Raw genomic sequence first — 19,379 nt, 5'->3', positions numbered from 1 at the left:
GAGAGGCTGGCCCTGCAGAGCCACGCTCGCAACTGATCAATAGGTTACCAGGCTGGCGAGCGGCAGGATTCCCACTGCTGCCCGCGGCCTACCAGTCGGCCAACACGTCCCCCCTCCAGGACCGTGGAATCCACTCTGAATGCTCCCTCTCCATGGCCATCCCTGAGACAGGCCCTCCCACTGCCTAAACTTTGCCCTCTTTCTATTGCCCTGACCTCATCCCCACCTCCATAGCTATGTTTAAAGTCCACCTCTAGGGAACACAGATTGAATGTTCCAGATAATCCTTTTCCCAGCCCTGCCTGACATCTGGTCTGGGGGGTGTTTTTTACCTGGACTTCCTGGGAACCGGCTGGGGTTTAGGAGAGAAGTCCACCTCCCTGGCCGCAGGATGAAGCTGGCCACTGGCTTCTTGGTTTTGTGGCTCGGCCTGGGCAGCGGCCTGGCTCAGAGTGGCACCGGCCCCGAGGCCGAGGAGTCCTACAGCGACTGGGGCCTTCGGCACATCCGGGGCGGCTTTGAATCCATCAACGGCTACTTCGACTCTTTCCAGGAGCTTCTGGGAGGGAAGAACGGAGTCTGCCAGTACAGGTGCCGATACGGTGAGTGTGCGCTTCTCTTCCCGTGAAGACTGGCGCCGGGGGACCTGTGTGCACCCCCAGCAGGGTCACAGTCTGCCGTGCACTTTTCCTGTTGTCCACCTCTTAGCTAGGGTTGCCGGAGTTGGCAAATAAAAATGCAGGATGCCCAGTGAAATTTGAAATCCAAACAAACAACAATTGGGTTATTAGTCCAAGTATGTTCAAGTATGTATGAAATATTCGGGACATACTTATCCTGACAAATCGGTCATTGTTTATCTTACACTCAAATTTCACTGGGCCTCCCGTACTATGTCTGGGAAACCATTTTAACGAGTTCATCGTGAGGCAGGTACTTAAGGACAGGCAGGGGTGACAACCTAGGGGTGACAACAGAAGCTGAGTATTCAGAGAAGACCCAGCCAGGGGGTGAAACAGCGTCCTCAGTGGCTCTGTGCTCAACTTGGAAACACATCCTCCTTTCCCCCTGGTGCAGTCCACGCCTTCGCCCCAGAAATGTCAGTCTATGATTGGCATCAACGTGCATGATTCTCCCAAGGGACTGTCCCAGCGCGGCTGCCTCAAGAGGCAACGCAGGCCAGCTGTCCGGAGGAACAGGTAGAGGACTGTGAGCAGGTAGGAGCACCGACCCCTACCTTGCCCGACAGCAAAGAGGGGGCACAGGGGCAATGCTACGTGCCTGATTTTGCCAAAGCAAAGTCCCTGGTGCCAGTTCTTCCTGCAGCGAGCGCTCAAAGAGGACGGGAGCAGCGCGCAGAGCCTTGCACCTTGAGGCTCGGTGTGAGGCTGGGTGGCCCGGTGTAATTTCAAAAGCGGATGAAAATGATTTCCGAAGCATCCACCATCTCATGTAGCATTTGTTTTACGGTTTATCAAAGGTCCCACCACAGGATTGGAAGTGAAAATGACGAGTCTGTTTAGCCTAGCAGGAAAACACACTTAAGAAACATCTCCAAACACTCAAGAGATAAAACTCAACTTTCAAGAGAGACACAAAAAAAAGCTACGTGCAGACTCACCCCGTAAGTCTCTCTGTTCCATTTTATCTTTGAGCGGGGAAATCACTTCCGTATGCGCTAGAGGGACCAGGAGATAATGGTTAATCATTGCTCCAGAGCCAAGTGTTTTGCAGCATAGAAGTTTTAACCACATGCAGATGTGGTTAAAAAAACCCAAGGACGCTGCATCTTCTCTGCAAACATTTCATAGGGTAAAAAGCCTGGTCTGTTAGGACTCGCCTGGACCCCAAAGCCATATATTTGTCTGAGGTGGGTTGACAAATGCAGAGGCCTTGTCACTGGATTATGTTCACCTAATTTGCATAGATGGGGTAGGGAAGGGGTTAACTCGCTTGAGGCACTGGAATCAACACAGGTGTTCTCCTTCCTAGAGCCAATGGGAGAGGAATGTCTGTGGTTTAGAATGGATAACAGCAGGGATGTTTTAGGAAATCAAGAACCAAACCCTCTTCTTTCTTCTCCAGCAAAACAGCATTTCGAGATTGCAGCAAATGTTAGCTATAGAGCCTCTGACTGGGCAGGGTCGATGCCAGCAGCCACTGGTGGACCAGGAATAGTCACCAGGGAGATGACAGCAAGGCAAATAGCGCCTCTCCCTTTGTGCAAAACAACCTGTTCAAGGAGGGGCTTGAAAAACACTTAGGAAAACACAGGGTTAAGCCCTGTTACCTTTGGAACCCCATGGAGCCAAGAACCCAGAGGCTGTGTCCTAACAGGACAAAACATCTTCTCAAATTGATTGTGAATCAAGCAGTCTTTAGAACAGATAACACCTAATAACTAACCATGCCTCTGTTCTTTTTTAGTTTGCTTTGTGTCACATCTCTCTTTAAAGTAGTGGCTCTCAAACTCACCTGTGCATGGCAGCCCCTGCAGGGCTTGTTTAAACAGACTGCTGGGCCCCACCCCTAGGGTTTCTGATTGGTAGGTTGGGGTGGGACCAGAGAGTTTGCATTTCTAAGAGTTCCCAGGTGGTCCAGAAGCTGCTGCCTTAAAGACTTCAGTCTTCTATCAGAAGGAACAATTTTAGTAACAGACTACAGCCGCAGTCCCCAAGAGGAGGGGGGTGGTGGCACAGGCCCCTGTATCGGTCCTCAGCATGTTAGGAAACAGGGCGGGAATCACTGCCTGAGCTCCTCACCCCCCCCCAATGCTACCCATCCCCACCTCCCCTCCTCCCATCCGTGGAAAAATTGTCTTCCATGAAACCGGTCCCTGGTGCCAAACAGATTGGGGACCACAGGTCTACAGGAAAAAATTTCCATTCGATAGGTACTTATCACTGTTTAAAACCGTGGCTTTCTAACTTGACTACATGTCAGAACCACCTGGAGGGCTTGAGAAACTCCTGAAACCAATTAAATCAGAATTTCTGTGGGTTGGGGCCCAGATAGCAGTATTTTAACATCTCCCGGTGATTACAAAGTGCAGCCAAGGTTCAGGAGAACTATTCTATGGTGTCATTCTTAGAGAACTTCAGCCCATAGGTCAGATTACTTAGGTAAAGGGGGGGTGTGTATGCTGGCAGCCCACAATAGTGTGTCAACATTGCTTCCCATGCTCCCCATATCTAAAGTAATTTGTCTCATGTCAACACACAAAATCTGTACTAGCCAAACGATTGGGCTGTAAATAGGATATAAGTATTCAGTGTGTGTCAATGGCAGCTGGCATTAAGGAGTCTGCACCCATGTGAACAAGAATCCCTTGAGAATCTTTTTTAACATACAGAATTCCTTTCCCACCCACAGAGATTCTGACTCAGTAGGTCTGTGGTAGGACCCTAGAGCTGCACTTTTAACAGGTGGTCCTTGAACACAACTGTGAGAACTACCGGTAATGGAAATATTATGGGTTTGAATTTGGGGGGAGAATCCCATTGCTGGTGACCTCTGGCAAGTTACCCAACACTCTCGATCTTCATTTCCTCATATATAAGAAAATAATGCTAATAAAACCAACCTTGCAAGGCTGTTGTGAGAATCAGAGATAGCATACATAAAGAATTAGTGGTATGTATGGAGCATGGTAGGTGCCAAACAGATTTTATAAATGTTATGAGAAAGACAGTCTAGTAAACAGGTTAACTACATTCAGATTCTCCCAGTTCTCTTTCAACATAAAATTTAAAAATCCTAGAAATCCCAGTGGGTGGACAACAGCCTCTCAGCTTCTGGGGCAATGATTTAAGTGTTCTCTGCCTTACAAAGGTCTCTGGAGGAGGATCTCTGGAGCACAGTTGGCTTAAGAATTGAAGATACTGTCCACACTGTCACACTTTAATAAGGGGACCTTGTGATGAATTTCTTCTTGGGTTTAGGTCCAAGAAAAAGAGTATCTTAAAGTATGTTTTAATATCAATCTTTTTAAATTTTATTATTATTATTTTTTGAGACAGAGTCTCACTCTGTTGCTCGGGCTAGAGTGCTGTGGCGTCAGCCTAGCTCACAGCAACCTCAAACTCCTGGGCTCAAGCAATCCTGCCTCAGCCTCCCGAGTAGCTGGGACTACAAGCACATGCTACCATGCCTACCTAATTTTTTCTATGTATTTTTAGTTGGCCAATTAATTTCTTTCTATTTTTATTAGAGATGGGGTCTCGTTCTTGCTCAGGCTGGTCTCAAACTCCTGAGCGATCCTCCTGCCTCGGCCTCCCAGAGTGCTAGGATTACAGGTGTGAGCCACCGCGCCTGGCTCAATCTTTTTTTAAAGAGACCTTTTAGCTGTCTGAAATCTTAGAGCAAATTTTATGAACCTATGAGTTTGTATATTTTTGCAGGGAAAGAATTCAGAGCCTTCATTAGATTCTTGAGGGGATCCATAGCCCCCAAAAGGAAACAGCCACCAGCTTAGAGGCAGATAGATTGTTCTCATGCTAGGGTGACCAACCTGCCAGTTTGCTGGGGCCTGAGGGAGGAGGCGGGGGTTCCTGGGATGTGGAGCTTTCACTACTAAAACAATCCCAGGCAAACCCAAGACAAGTTGGCCACCCCACCTCATGTAGTAAGTGACTGTTTTAGTGACTGAAACAGAGTTCACTGCTTTAGTAAAATTGTCACTGTACTGTTTTGTTCCATCAGTGTGGCAATCATGGTATATTTGAGTATTTGTGGAAGTAGACAGGATATAGATTCCAAATTAAGCATGCAGACTCTTTGCTGAACTGGCTGGATGCAGAGAAGGGACACATCTTCCCCCGAAAATATAACTGTTGATCTGGGACATGATGCCCCAGAAATTTGTATTGCTCTTTTCAGTGACAAAACTGAGAGAGAAAAAAGGATGGGCCCTGGAGGCAGTATCTAGGGCCAGCAGATAGAACTCTAGGGTTTCATGGCCAACTCTTCTCCTCAATCTCCCTCCAGTTTGGCTTCTAAGTGTTTTATGCTATTTCACTTTATTCAGAAGGTTTAGAGTTTTATAAGATGAAATATGTCAGTCCCATCCTTTATGGCTCCTGAATTTTGTCTTGATTAGAAAACCATACTCACATCCAGATAATAACAATATTCTGCTATTTTTTCTGTGAAAGCGGCCATAGCTAATACATAATGAATGAGTGTGGCTGGGTCCCAGTAAAACTTTTCATGGTTACTGAAATTTGAATTTCATATAATTTTCACATCTTATCCTTGTTTTGACTCTCCCCCACCCCCACACCATTTACAAGCATAAGAACCATCTCTAGCTGGCAGGCAGCGGGACAGACTGGGCCACGGGCCGCTGTTTGCCAGCTCCTAAACTGCAGAATCAAGTTGTCAGCTTCTCCTGCCTATAAACAGCCCCAGCCAGGACATAAAACTGAATCTGTGGACATGGAACATTATTGATGCCCAGACTTCAAACACCAAACTGTAAACTAATCAAACTATAATTTGAGGATATGTTATCTTCAAATGATTTATGTTTCTGCCTAAACTCAAGTCATCACCTTCTTTCTTAAAACTTACACTTCAAGTTTCATTTCTAAACAGCATTTCTTTTTTTTTCAGACAGAGTCTTGCTCTGTCACCCGGGCTAGAGTGTCGTGACATCAGCCTAGCTCACAGCAACCTCAAACTCCTTGGCTCAAGAGATCCTCCTGCCTCAGCCTCCTGAGTACCTGGGACTATAGGCATGCATCACCACACCCAGGCTAATTTTTTAATATATTTTTTTAGTTGCCCAGCTAATTTATTTTTTTTTTTCTTTTTTTTCTTTTTGAGACAGAGTCTCACTTTGTTGTCCAGGCTAGAGTGAGTGCCGTGGCATCAGCCTAGCTCACAGCAACCTCAAACTCCTGGGCTCGAGTGATCCTTCTGTCTCAGCCTCCCGAGTAGCTGGGACTACAGGCATGCGCCACTATGCCCGGCTAATTTTTTTTTTTATATATATATCAGTTGGCCAATTAATTTCTTTCTGTTTATAGTAGAGACGGGGTCTCGCTCTTGCTCAGGCTGGTTTTGAACTCCTGACCTTGAGCAATCCGCCCGCCTCGGCCTCCCAAGAGCTAGGATTACAGGCGTGAGCCACAGCGCCCGGCCTATTTTTATTTTTAATAGAGACAGGGTCTCGCTCTTGCTCAGGGTGGTCTCGAACTCCTGACCTCCAGCGATCCTCCCACCTCAGTCTCCCAGAGTGCTAGGATTACAGGCATGAGCCACCACGCCCAGCCTAAAACAGCATTTCTTTAGTTAACAAAAAACATTAAATAAAATAAAAAATCTTCACCACAGCAGGCTGAATAGACCATTCCATTCAGTTATCTTTCAAACGGGAACATCAGAGTTTTATCTCGTGTGAGTTACTAAGTGCAAAAAGGGCAGAGAATACCCCAAGGAACCGCAGTATGCCTGCTGCAAATGCCCTTTTCCAGGACAGCTATTAAGAAGACGTTTCATTACCAAATTTAGACATTTATTTCTTCATTTAAATTTTTTCCCCAATGTCTACAAAGGTAGTGTATGTAGGACATTTGTAAAAGAACAATGTGAAAAAACTCATCATAATGTTACCTCCAAAAGACATTTAATTGTATGCCAAAGTGTGGTTATTTTCATATGTATAATTTCATTACTAATATTATTTAATCCACTCTACCCATTCTCTCATCCTCCATGCTACACACACACACACACACACACACACACACACACACACACACACACACAAGCTACAGCGAAATAGAGAGAAATCCTCAAGTTCCAGAAATGAAGAGGAAACTAAAAGCCAAAGTGGAGAGCAGCTGCTGCAGTGACCCTCGGGGTTTCCAGTCGGGAATGTCTGTAGACTGCAGGGACTGAGGATGGGGCTTTCATGCACATGCAAAGGGAGGGAAAGGAGCCTTCACCTGTAAGGACAGGGAAGCTGGCACTGGAACAGCCTCGTAATGCTCAGAGCCTGAGGAGCTGCTAAGGCTGTTTAAAAGGGATTAGAAAAAGTCTACCCAATATTCCAAGGAAGTAGCAAGCGCCTTGTCCATCTATCTGAGACTAAAGGCGGAATAAAAAACACCGACCCAAAAATCACCATCCAAGCATATTCTACACATAGGGGAGGGATTTGAATTTATACAGGCAGCCTGGTATGAGTGTCCTAAATTGAGCAATAAATACAAATACCAGTGTGTCAAGAATCTTGAGATTCTAAGAGCCACAGCAATGGAGAAACTCCTCTGTACTCACACGACCCAGGGCACAGGAATGCCCTCAGAAAAACAGGCCCTACAGAAGACGAGCTCTTTCTAAGAAATTACACATCAGGTGAACAGATAATCCTCTATGAGGGAAAGTCAATAGACAAAAATGAAAGACTTAGCATCCGAAGGACTACAGGTAGTAAAATAATACAACAAGAATATTAGAAATTATTAAAGAAATAAAAGAAGGAATAAAAACATAATTTTTTAAAAAAAACCCATACTCAATGGAAAATGGAGATATAATTTAAAAGAAGAGCCAAATAGAATTCTACGAAATGAAAATTATAGTTGTTGAAAGAAAAAACTCAGTGGATGGGTTAAATAAATAGACTCTAGAGAGAATTAGTAAACTGGAAAATATCAATAGATTTGATGAAGCTTGCCAGAATTCAGCAGAGAGAGAGGAAAAGATGAAAAATTTGAAAAAGAAATGAAGATACACAAAGGACAGGATGAAAAAAGATTCCACATTCAGTAATAAGAGGCCCAGGAGAAAAAAAATAAAGAAAATAAGGAAAAAAGAATATTCGGGCAGTGGCTGCAAATTTTCCAGAGGTGAAAGAAACCCAAGTCTTGAGATAGCTCCAAGCAGGATAAGGGGAAATAAGCCACATCTAGATTTACTGTAGTGAAACTGTTAGGATGTGGAGAATCTGAAATCCTTTTGCACTACGGGTGGGAGCATAAAATGGTGCAGCTGATATGGACAACAGTTTGGGGTTTCCTCAAAAAGTTAAATATGGCATTACCATCTGACCCAGCAATTCCACTACTTATGTATACACCCAAAAGAATTGAAAATAGATATTTAAACAAATGCTTGTACACATTTGTTCACAGCATCACTATTCACAATAGCCAAAAGGTGGAAACAATTCAAATGCCTATTGATGGATGGATGAATAAACAAACTGTGGTATATCCGCAGAATAGAATATGAGTCAGCTATGTAGTAGTACTACATAGATGAACCCTGGAAACATTATGCTAAATGAAAGAAGCCAGTCACAAAATGTTACACATTGTATGATTCCATTCATTTGAAATATCCAGATAGGTAAATCCATAGAGACAGGAAGCAGATTAGTGGTTGCCAGTGTTTGGAGGAGGGAAAGTTGGGAGTGTTATGGACTGCATGTTTGTGTCTCCCTCAAATTCATATGTTGAAACCCTTACCTCCAGTAGGATAGTATTATGAGGTGAGGGCTTTGGGAGGTAATTAGGTTTAGATGAGGGCTTGAGGGTGGGGCCCCCATGATCAGGTAGTGATGTCTTTTTTTATGAAGAGAGAGACTAGAGCTCTCTCTTTGCCTTGCAAAGACACAACAAAAAGACTGTGGTCATCTGCAAACCAGGAAGGGGGCTCTCAGCAGACACTGTATCTGTAGCACCCTGACTTTGGAATTGTCAGTCTTCAGAGCTGTGAGGAATAAATTTCTGTTGTATAAGCCACCCACTCTACGGTATTTTTGTTATAGCAGCCCACACTGACTGAGACAGGAAATGACTGCTTAATGGGCACAAGGTCTATTTTGGGGGTTATGAAATGTTTCAGAACTAGCTAAAGGTGATGGTTGTACAACATTGTGAATGTACTGAATTGTACAATTTAAGTTGGTTGATTTTATGTGAATTTCACTTTAATAAAAAAAGAAAACAGAAAATAGATACACCATCAAGAAAGTGAAAAGACAACCCACAGAATGGGAGAAAAAAATATTTGCAAATCTGACAAGGCACCTGTTTCTAGAATATATAAAGAACTCTTACAACTCAACAGTAAAAAGAAAATAACTCAATTACAGAGTGGGCAGAGGATTTGAATAGACATTTTCCCAAAGAAGCTATATGAATGGTTAATAAGCACATGAAAAGATGCTCAACATAATTAATCATTAGGGAAATGCAAATCAAAACCACCATGAAGCACTTCACACCCACTAGGATGGCTATAATCAAAAAGACAGATAATATCCGGTTAGTGAGGATGTGGAGAAATTGGAACCCTCATACATTGCCGGAGGGAATGTAAAATGGAGTAGTCACTTTGGAGCACAGTCTGGCAGTTCCTCAATATGTTAAACAAAGTTTAACATTTGACCACATGACCCAGCAATTCCACTTTTTAGAGAAATGAAATATATGTCCATGCAAAAACCTGTATACAAATATTCGTAGCAGTATTATTCATAATAGCCAGGAAGTGAAAATAATACAAAGTCTATCAAATGATGAATGGATACACAAAATGTGGTATGTCTATACAATGGAATATTTTCTGGCAAAAAAAAGAACTTAAGTACTGATATATACTACAACATGAATGAACCCTGAAAACAGTACACTAAATGAAAGAAGCTGGACACAAAAGGCCACATATTGTATGATTTAATTTATATGAGTGGGTTCGCTGGGGCTGGGGCTGGAGAGTTGGGGAGTGATTACTAATAGGTATGGGGTTTCTTTTTGAGATGACAGAAATGTTCTAAATTTAGATTGCAGTGACGGTTGCATAACTGTGAATATGCTAAAATCATTGACTTGTACACATTAGATGAGTGAATGTATGATGTGAATTATAGCACAATAAAGTTGTCATAGAAAAAAATGTAATGAAAAAAGAGATCCAAGTCATAATGACAACTGCAATAGTTACATATTATTGAATAACAATGAATAACAATGAATTCAGGGTATTGAATAACAATTACCCTGAAGCTTAGCAGCTTAAAATAGCAAACATCATACCCCACACTCCAAGAACCCTGGAGTGGCTTTGCTGGGCAGTTCTGGTTCAGAGTTTCTCATAAGCTGGAGGTCAGGCTGCCAGCTGATTGTGCCATCTCGGCAGAGATGCTGGGGGCGGGGGGTGGCGGGGAGGATCTCCTGTCAAATCCCTACAGTGTTGGCTGGAGGCCATAGTTTTTTGCCATATGGGCCTTTCCATGGGGCTGTTCATGCCATAGCTTCCCCCAGAATGAATGATGAGAGAGAGAGAGCACCCAAGACAGAAGTCACAGCCTTTTATAGCCTAGTCTTAGAAGCAATACGCCTCCACTTCTGCAGTATTCTCCTGGACAATACTCTTTGCGCGTATGAATACCAGGGGTGGGGTCACTGGTGCCATCTTGGACCACAATCTCACACCGCATGTTGTATCACAGCAACAAATACCCAAATGTACTGTGGCAGAAACTGTTTAGTGTCCCCTAATGTTGATTCTTCCCCTTTTTTATAGTAATAAACCCCTCCTTCCAGTTTTTAGTTGAGCTCTTGGCTGCCTACTTCACTTCCTAGCCCATCTTTGCAACTAAGTGTTGCCATTTAATTAAGGTCCGGCCAAAGGGAAGTAAGAAGAGGTGACGTGCATTCTGGAGTGTGTTTGTTGAAGAGAGGGGTGGACCTTCTTCAGTTTTGAAATATTTCATAATACAAAATAATTAAAAATAAATACCTGGTAGAAGAAGATTAAAGGAAAGAAAGAAAAAAGAACTGCCCTGTGCCTCACTGTGAGGATTACTTATTCTCAACATGTTTCCTCCGTTTTTGCTAGGTCTTGCTTTCAAGACAAACAGGAAATCTGAATTTATATCCTATTTCCCCAGCTTACTGTATGATGGTAGCAAGTCACACAACTTCCTAGCTCTATTTTCCTTTTCTGGATAATGGGATAAAATACCCATGGTGCATGACTGTCCTGAGGTCATCTAAGGTCAAGGTTATCTTCACCTGTGATGACTGCCACTGATATAACTGACAAAGCTTCTCTCTAGGGCCGGGTGCAGTGGCTCATGCCTGTAATCCTAGCACTCTGGGAGAAAAAAGAAAAGAAAAGCTTCTCTCTACACATTTGCAAGATCATAAAACTATGAAATGCAAAGCTTTCCAGATTGTTTCTGCTTAGTTCTATGAGAGAAATGCCTAAAATATTGCATCAGGGTGTTTTCTTTGCTCTTGGGTCAATAATGCTTGTCTACCTTTATGAAGCCTTATTTGTTTTTTGTTGTTGTTTTTCTTTTTCTTTTTTGCTGTAACTCCTGCAGCATGGAATCTCGTTAAACTTCCTTCAGGTCAATCCTAAACACGTTTGTGGTACTGTAACACTTCCCATTCCTTAAGTGTATAAGTAGATAGTGCTGCTTGTTTGGTGTGTGGCTTGTGGTCTAACAGTGTTCAGAGGAATGAGGAACCTTGAGTTTCAGTTTGGTTTTGTCATGACCCACAGCTTCAAAGTCATGCCCTCAAGAAGTATTAGAACTGTTAGTAAATAAATGCTCGTGGAATTCTTTGAGATTTGGAGAAAAATGCAAAGCTTGTCTGAGGTTATTATTCTGTTATGACATCATCATCATCATCATCATCACCTAATTTGGATATGAGGAATAGTGAATATTTTATTTTATTTTATTTTATTTTATTTTATTTTATTTTATTTGAGACAGAGTCTCACTGTGTTGCCTGGATTAGAGTGCTGTGGCATCAGCCTAGCTCACAGCAACCTCAAACTCCTGGGCTCAAGTGATCCTCCTGCCTCAGCCTCCCGAGTAGCTGGGACTACAGGCATGTGCCACCATGCCTGGCTAATTGTTTCTATATATTTTTAGTTGGCCAATTAATTTTTTTCTATTTTTAGTAGAGACGGGGTCTCACTCTTGCTCAGGCTAGTTTTGAACTCCTGACCTTGAGCGATCCTGCTCCCTCAGCCTCCCAGAGTGCTAGAATTACAGGCATGAGCCACTGTGCCTGGTGAGGGACAGTGACTTTTAAAGGAAAAATGGAATATGCTTTTAGAAAATTTTCATTTGATAAACGTTCCTCAATGCTTGGTTTCTAAATATTTCTTCCTGCTTCTCTTTCTCCTGCTAGGAAAGGCACCAATGCCCAGACCTGGCTACAAGCCTCAGGAGCCCAATGGCTGCAGCTCCTATTTCCTGGGTCTCAAGATACCAGAAAGTGTATGTACCACCAACATTACCATCCTGGTTGATTGGTTTTAACTAAGAATGATCAGAGAGTCATCACTGATGGAAGTGACAATTTATGGAATCTAGTTGAACAATATAATTAGGGATTTTATTAATAAATTGGATATGGGGAAAGGGAGAGAACTTTCAAAGAAATATCTGATTTCCTTTTCTCAGAGGCAGCTGTCCCTCAGTTAAGCCCTTCGTAGTGGATCAGACCTTTGAAATCACCACTGAAAACATCATCTGAAATTAGGGTGTCAAAACATAACTTAATTGGAAATAGATGTGACAAGCTTGATTTATCTGAATTAATGAGCCATTACAGTGATGTGCTGGAGCCGGCTGGGGCTGGCCAGTGAAAGCTGATTGTTACATGGTCATGACTTTTGCAAGTGGCTGGCTTCACACTGACAGAATCAAAGCAGCTATGTGTGGAGTACTGACATCATAGAAATTTGCAGACGTACACACACACCCGCCGCTTCCTGCTTAGCACACCACTGACCCTTTCTCAAACTGTTGGCCCACGCTAAAAACAAGTAATGAATTAATTTCTTTTAAGACTTTTTTTTTTTTTTTGAGACAGAGTCTCACTCTGTTGCCCAGGCTACAGTGAGTGCTGTGGTGTCCTAGCTCACAGCAACCTCAAACTCCCGGGCTCAAGCAATCCTACTGCCTCAGCCTCCCGAGTAGCTGGGACTACAGGCATGTGCCACCATACCCGGCTGATTTTTTCTATATATATTAGTTGGCCAATTAATTTCTTTCTATTTATAGTAGAGATGGGGTCTTGCTCTTTGCTTAGGCTGGTTTCAAACTCCTGACCTTGAGCAATCCACCCGCCTGGGCCTCCCAGAGTGCTAGGATTACAGGCGTGAGCCACTGTGCCCGGCCTCTTTTAAGACTTCTTGCAAGCCTTTTTACCTTCTTCACTTTAGAAAAGAGATTTCATTTAAATGTAGATAGTTAATTCAAAGCTATATCTAAGCTATGACTTTGAATTGTGTCTTTATAAGACTAAACTTCACTTTTCTACTAATTCAAAGATTTTATTTTATGATAAATTTCTAAGCGGCATGTTTATTCTTCTAATTAAAATACCACTCACTCATGTGGCATTTTTGTGCAAATTGTAAAAAGAATCCCCTTTCCTCAAGACAATTTTCTTCCATCTGTCAGAAATGTATCTTAATCTGCTGATTTTGTTAGGAAGAGAAACTCGACTGCCATTGCTGGATATTTTAAATAAATATGTAAATCTATAATGTCTTGGGAGGAAGATGATATATAATGTCTTAGATGTGGTGCTCTTGTGCACTGCACAACCTGCCCAACTGTGCACTTAGCCTTGTCCACATCATCAATGTGTGGATGTGCACAGAAGAAAGATAATCCTTTCAACTATGTATCTATTTTAGGGAAACCACATATTTTCAGGTAATATATTTTACTTTATATCAATTTAGTAGCTATGGCAATGATATACACTCTAATACTTAGAACCACAATTGTTCAAAAATTTATGGTTTAGTTGAATTGAATGAGAACTCAGCTAATTCTCAGTTGCCTCTGTCATGATGTATTTTTTGTTTTGGGGGTAAGAAATGGGCAAAATAGTTTAGGTATTCCAGACTCTGGCAATTTACCCAGAATTGCAGAGCCCAGGCCTTTGCCTATATTATCTCTTAATATGATAATGTTTTTTGGCTTAAAAAAAAAAGGTTCTTTTAAACTGCTAAAGTTCATATTCTGCTTTAGGTAGCCTTGGAATAAAAATTTAAATAAGAGAACACTTAAGGACACCCAAATGGAAAGGCTCTATTAATATAATCACTAATCAATCCCTATCCATACTCTAAAACCAGATTTTCATGCATCCATCCAAGTCCAAGTTTATAGAATCAGCAAAACTGCAAAGGACTCTAAGATGCTCTGCCTACACCCAGGACCACTGTGTTCTCCTCTATTTTATATGCCACAGAACGACTACTCTTCCTTAATCATTGTTTTTATCATCTCCCTTCCTTGTTCAAGATTCTTTATCAATCTAACTAGTTACTTTGGAAGTCAAGGCCCTTTTCCCTAATTAAAAAAAGTTATGCATACACACACACACATATATATACGTAAATGTTTATATGCTTATATATTCCCTGCTTAGACCTTTGAAACTAAGCAAACTGACTTGCTCCCATATGATTTGCTCATTATTTCCTTTCTCTATCTACTATATTCTAAGTCTACCCTCATCTCTATTAATCCTTTCTCAATCTTCTTTCAAAACCCTCTCAGAAAAAGTGTCTATTTGATAACTCTACTTGTGGCATTCTATGAACTTACTCAGTTTGAGCCACAACATTTGCAGTTGCTTATAGAATAGTGTGTGTGTGTGTGTGTGTGTGTGTGTGAGCGAGCGAGAGAGAGATGTGGTTTGACCATAATCCCCTTGTGGTCAGGAATTGTTGTGTTCTACACCCCACCCTCCTCCCGGACACACTGACACACATACACACCCTGAAAACAGTGCTGTGTGGGGTGCTGGTGATCTCTTGATGAACTGAGGCTGAATTTTTTTATACTGCTTAGCCTTGGAATCCTTTGCTCAAATAAAATTTTACATGGAAATGTTAACTTAAGTTAATCGAATTTGGAAGTCCTATAGCTCTACCCTCTTGAATACTCTTCTGGTCTCTATTTTCATTACTGTAGCAGCCTGCAAATTTGAAAATTAATAAAATCTAAAAAAAAAAGGAGAAATGGGCCAGAGTCATTATTAAACTAATAACTAAATAACAATTAAAACTCAGCATCCTGTGACCCTCACTCTGATGTATACTACAGTCACTGGTGTTTCTGAATTGATCTGAATATGCAGTAGAAATTTGAGACTGACTAGTTATTAATAATAACTAGGTGGGCAAGGTTGCCTAAGGTCCTTAGCCTAAACGTGGCATTTCCTTCCCTTCCCTTTCCTTCCTTCACTTTTCCCCAGATGGACTTGGGCATTCCAGCAATGACCAAGTGCTGCAACCAGCTGGATGTCTGTTATGACACTTGTGGCGCCAACAAATATCGCTGTGATGCAAAATTCCGATGGTGTCTCCACTCCATCTGCTCTGACCTTAAGCGGAGTCTGGGCTTTGTCTCCAACGTGGAAGGTAGGTATCTTAAGGGCACGTACTTGCGAACAGGGAGTAGTTTTGTTCCTGTTTTCACACAGAGCCCCTTTATTCAAAGAGCTCGTCAGAGCTCACTGAACGTTCCTTATGGAACACTGTGGCCAATGCAGGAAATGGGGAAGGAAGATTCTGGGCACTTTTCATTAAAGTTCTTGCTGTCCTGCCCATGAGATGCTGGCATCACTCCTGGTGGAAAGGGCCCCACCAACGCATTCCCAGAGAAATAAAAATCTATCCTTGAAGACTGGGGAAAGAGCTGCCCAAATGGCTTGGGTTATCCATTCCACGGTTAAATAATTTTCCATATCAGGAGTTATTCCGTATAGGACCACTTGGTTCAGCTTAAGCCCTTTTTTTCTTATTTTGTTTTCAGTCACGGTAAGAATTCAAAAAACCTTTTTTTGTGTGTGCAAAAGTGTATACACACTTGATTATAATTATTTTAAACTGCTTTACTATCCAGTTTTTAGCACTGCCTGTTTAACCTCTTTTTCCCATTAATAATTTACCTTTAGGAAAAATTTTTAATCTTTCAGCTTCTGAAGCCAGAGTATTATATCCTTGCATTAGCATTTTATATTTTTAGATGGTAAAAGTTAAAATTCAGGTTTATAAAAAACTGGCTCCATGCCCCCAGGGAGTATCAGCAGTAGAAAGACTCTTGGACCTTGTTCACAGGTCAACGTCCAGAGTGCAGTCCTGAAGCGCAGGTGTGAGGGCTTGACGGTGTGGCTGACTCCCTGGGCCCTGTGGGAGGGGCATCGTTCTAGTCTGTTTCTACAAAGGGTGAAAAAGGGCCTGCTGCTAATCGAGGGTCAAGTTACTTCCTCTACGCAATATCATATTGATTCTATCTCCTAAATATCTCTTTGATATCCCACTTGCCTGGTTACTGCAAATTAACCCAGTCTCTGTGCTCCATCCAATCTATCTCCCCATTGAGACCAGATGTGTTTCTATAGAAGTTTTATATGAATCTGATTATCTCCACCCCCAGTTTAAGTCACTCAATAGATTCCTCCTCCTTAAGGATGAAATCCAAAATCCATGGGATGACATCCACGGCCCTTTCTGATTCGGCCCTAGCCTCGCTCTCAGGCGCCATCTTGGTAATTCCTGATTTCTCTCTGGACTCCTGACATTCCAGACTTCTTGGGTTGATATCCCATACCTTTCTGCCCCTGCAGTTCCCTCTGCTTGGAATGCCCTGATCGTTAATTTTGTTGTTGTCGTTGAAACAGGCTTATTGAGCTATAATTCATAATTCAGCTATAATTCACCCATTTAAATCCTTTAAAAATATCTTCACAGTTAAGCAATCAACCCTACTATCAACTTTAGGACATTTTCATCACTATTGAAAGGAACTCCATAGCTATTAGCAGTCCCTCCCCAAACCTCCCCCTGCCAGCTCAAGGCAACCACTAATCTATCTTTTGCCACTGTAAATTTGCCTATTCCAGACATTTCATATAAATGGAATCGCACAGTATGTGGTCTTCTGTGACTGACTTCTTTTACTTAGTGAAGTTTATCCATGTGGTAGAATGTATCAGTATCCTTTTTATCATTGAATAAAACTCTATTATATGGCTGTAACATATTTTCTTTATCCATCAATTGCTGGATATTTGGGTTATTTCTACCTTTTGGCTATTATAAATAATGCTGCTATGGATATTTATGCACAAGTTTTTGTGGGGACACAGGTTTTTATTTCTTTTGGATGTATAGGAAAGAAATTGCTAGGTTAAATGGTAATTCTACGTTTAACTTTGTGAAGAACTGCCAAACTGTTTTCCAAAGTGGCTTTACCATTTTACATTCCCACTAGCAATGTATAAAGGCTCCAATTTCTCCACATCCTCACCAACATTTGTTATATGTGTCTTTTTGATTATAGACCCTACTGCATGTGAAGTGGTATCTCATTGTGGTTTTGATTTGCATTTCTCTGCCAGCTAATGACATTGAGCATCTTTTTATGTGCTTATATGCATGGGAGAAATGTCTTTCCAGATCCTTTATCCCTTTTTTAATTGGGTTATTTATCTTTTTATTATTGAGTTGTAAGAGTTCTTTATATTCTAGATTCAAGTCCTTTTGTCAGATATATGATTAGCAAATATTTTCTCCCATTTTTTTGGTTGATTTTTCACTTTCTTGGTGGTACTATTTGCAGAACAAAAGTTTTAAATTTTGATTAATTCCAATTTATCTATTTTTTTCTGTCGTCACTCACATTTTTGGTATCCTGTGTAATAAGGCTTTGACTAATGCAAGGTTACAAAGATTTACTCTTGTTTTCTTCTGAGAGTTTAACTGCTTTAGTTCTTACATTTAGATCTATGATCCACTTTGAGTTAATATTTGTGTATGGTGAAAGAAAGGAGTCCAACTTCATTCTTTTCCATGTGGATATCCAGTTGTTCCAGCACCATTTGTTGAAAACACTATTCTTTCCTACATTAAATTGTCTTTGCACCCTTTTCAAAAATCAATTGACTGTAAATGTAAGGATTTATTTCTAGACTCTCAATTCTATTCTGTTGATCTATGCCAGTATCATACTATCTTGATTACTGTCATTTTGTAGTAAATTTTGAAGTCAAAGTTCTTCTTTGTCAAGATTGTTTTAGATATTCTGGATCCCTTACATTTCCATATGAATTTTATGATCAGCTTGTCAATTTCTACAAGAAATGCAGCTGGAATTTCAAAAGGGCTTTTGTTGACTATGTAGACCAATTAGAGGATATTGCCAGCTTAACAAAATTATGTTTATATGAATGGTTTTCCATTTAGTTAGGTCTTTAATTGGATGAGCACTTTTCTCAAAAAGCTTCTCAGAACATATGCTCTTCCTTTTAATTCTGTATTTGGACTACTGTTTCTGCTTTCCTCTGGGTATCATGCCATCCTTGGAAACACATTGCCTCTTCAAAATCACTCAATGTTTTGTTTTGTTTTTTTATCTTTAAAATTTTTCTTTTTTAGCGTATTATTGGGGTACAAGTGTTAAGGTTACATATATTGCAGAAATCACTCAATGTTAACCTTTATATTTCTCTTCATCATTTTCAAGTAGCCTGTGATTCTCTGGTTGACACTGTGTTCAATACTGTATGGACCTTGGGCTGCCGACCCTTTATGAACAGTCAGCGAGCAGCCTGCATCTGTGCAGAAGAGGAGAAAGAAGAATTATGAGGAAAAGCTGATTCCTTCCTGGTTTTGAGTGACACCACAGATGTCAGTCTCGGAGATGGCAGTGTGATGGGTGTCTCATCCTTTCTTCCATCAGTTTGGATATCACAAAGCAGGTGAAAGGAAACATTGTTCGACAGCTGGAAAGGGAGTCCAATCTTTTGAGGAAAATTGAAAAAAGACACGGAGTGATTTGAAGGCTACCCCTCACTTTAACACTGGTCTCCCCAACCAAGACATGTTTGCCTGGAAATTCAGTTCTTAGCTTAAAGACTAAAATACAAGCAAACCCTGCAATTCCTGGACCTGACAATTATATTCATAAGTGACATTTTGGGGAATCCAACCATTTGGGAGGAATGACTTTCCTCTGGTCCATGTTTCAGTTTCCAGTAAGCATCTCACATTTAATAAAGTGTACTTTTTAGAACATTTGAAAAGAGATGAATGAATTCCATGATCACCATATGCTTCCATTTCACTTGGAAGACACCAGAACCCAACCTGGTTAAGTTCCACTGATGACAATTATTCCCATTGGTTCTGAAGAGAGAAAAGCAGATGGACAAGGTCAGAGGCTTACCTGATTATGGCCAATGGAGGTGAAGGTTGGATGGAATTAAGTCTCTGAGATTTCATTTTTTTCCTTCAGTGACCAACCTCTGTTGGTATTCCCAGTTACTAAGTAGCATTGGAGTCATACTAAGATCTGAGACACATGTAGTGAG

At 41.4% G+C, this 19,379-nt stretch overlaps 1 protein-coding gene across 2 annotated transcripts; it reads left to right on the top strand.

Annotated features, from left to right (window-relative positions):
• Positions 1-224: 224 nt before the first annotated feature.
• PLA2G12B (phospholipase A2 group XIIB) lies at positions 225-19,091 on the top strand. Of its 2 annotated transcripts, none has more exons than XM_012762538.3 (4): positions 225-602; positions 12,168-12,256; positions 15,261-15,426; positions 18,536-19,091. In XM_012762538.3, exons 1-4 carry the CDS (start codon positions 272-274, stop codon positions 18,652-18,654), a joined length of 705 nt encoding a protein of 234 aa, XP_012617992.2. In that variant the 5' UTR covers positions 225-271; the 3' UTR covers positions 18,655-19,091. The 2 variants fall into 2 exon arrangements, with proteins under 2 accessions (XP_012617992.2, XP_012617991.2); XM_012762537.3 differs by having other exon boundaries at positions 230-602; positions 18,533-19,091.
• The last annotated feature ends 288 nt before the right edge of the window (positions 19,092-19,379 follow it).

Source organism: Microcebus murinus, chromosome 14, assembly GCF_040939455.1.
Source record: "Microcebus murinus isolate Inina chromosome 14, M.murinus_Inina_mat1.0, whole genome shotgun sequence".
NCBI lineage: Eukaryota > Metazoa > Chordata > Mammalia > Primates > Cheirogaleidae > Microcebus > Microcebus murinus.
This window is presented reverse-complemented; position numbering and strand designations above follow the sequence as displayed.

Coding starts and splice junctions, on each gene's coding strand:
- PLA2G12B (XM_012762537.3), top strand. CDS start 272: ATGTTCCAGATAATCCTTTTCCCAGCCCTGCCTGACATCTGGTCTGGG. Junction 603..12,167: donor CCAGTACAGGTGCCGATACG/GTGAGTGTGCGC, acceptor TTCTCCTGCTAG/GAAAGGCACCAATGCCCAGA. Junction 12,257..15,260: donor GTCTCAAGATACCAGAAAGT/GTATGTACCACC, acceptor ACTTTTCCCCAG/ATGGACTTGGGCATTCCAGC.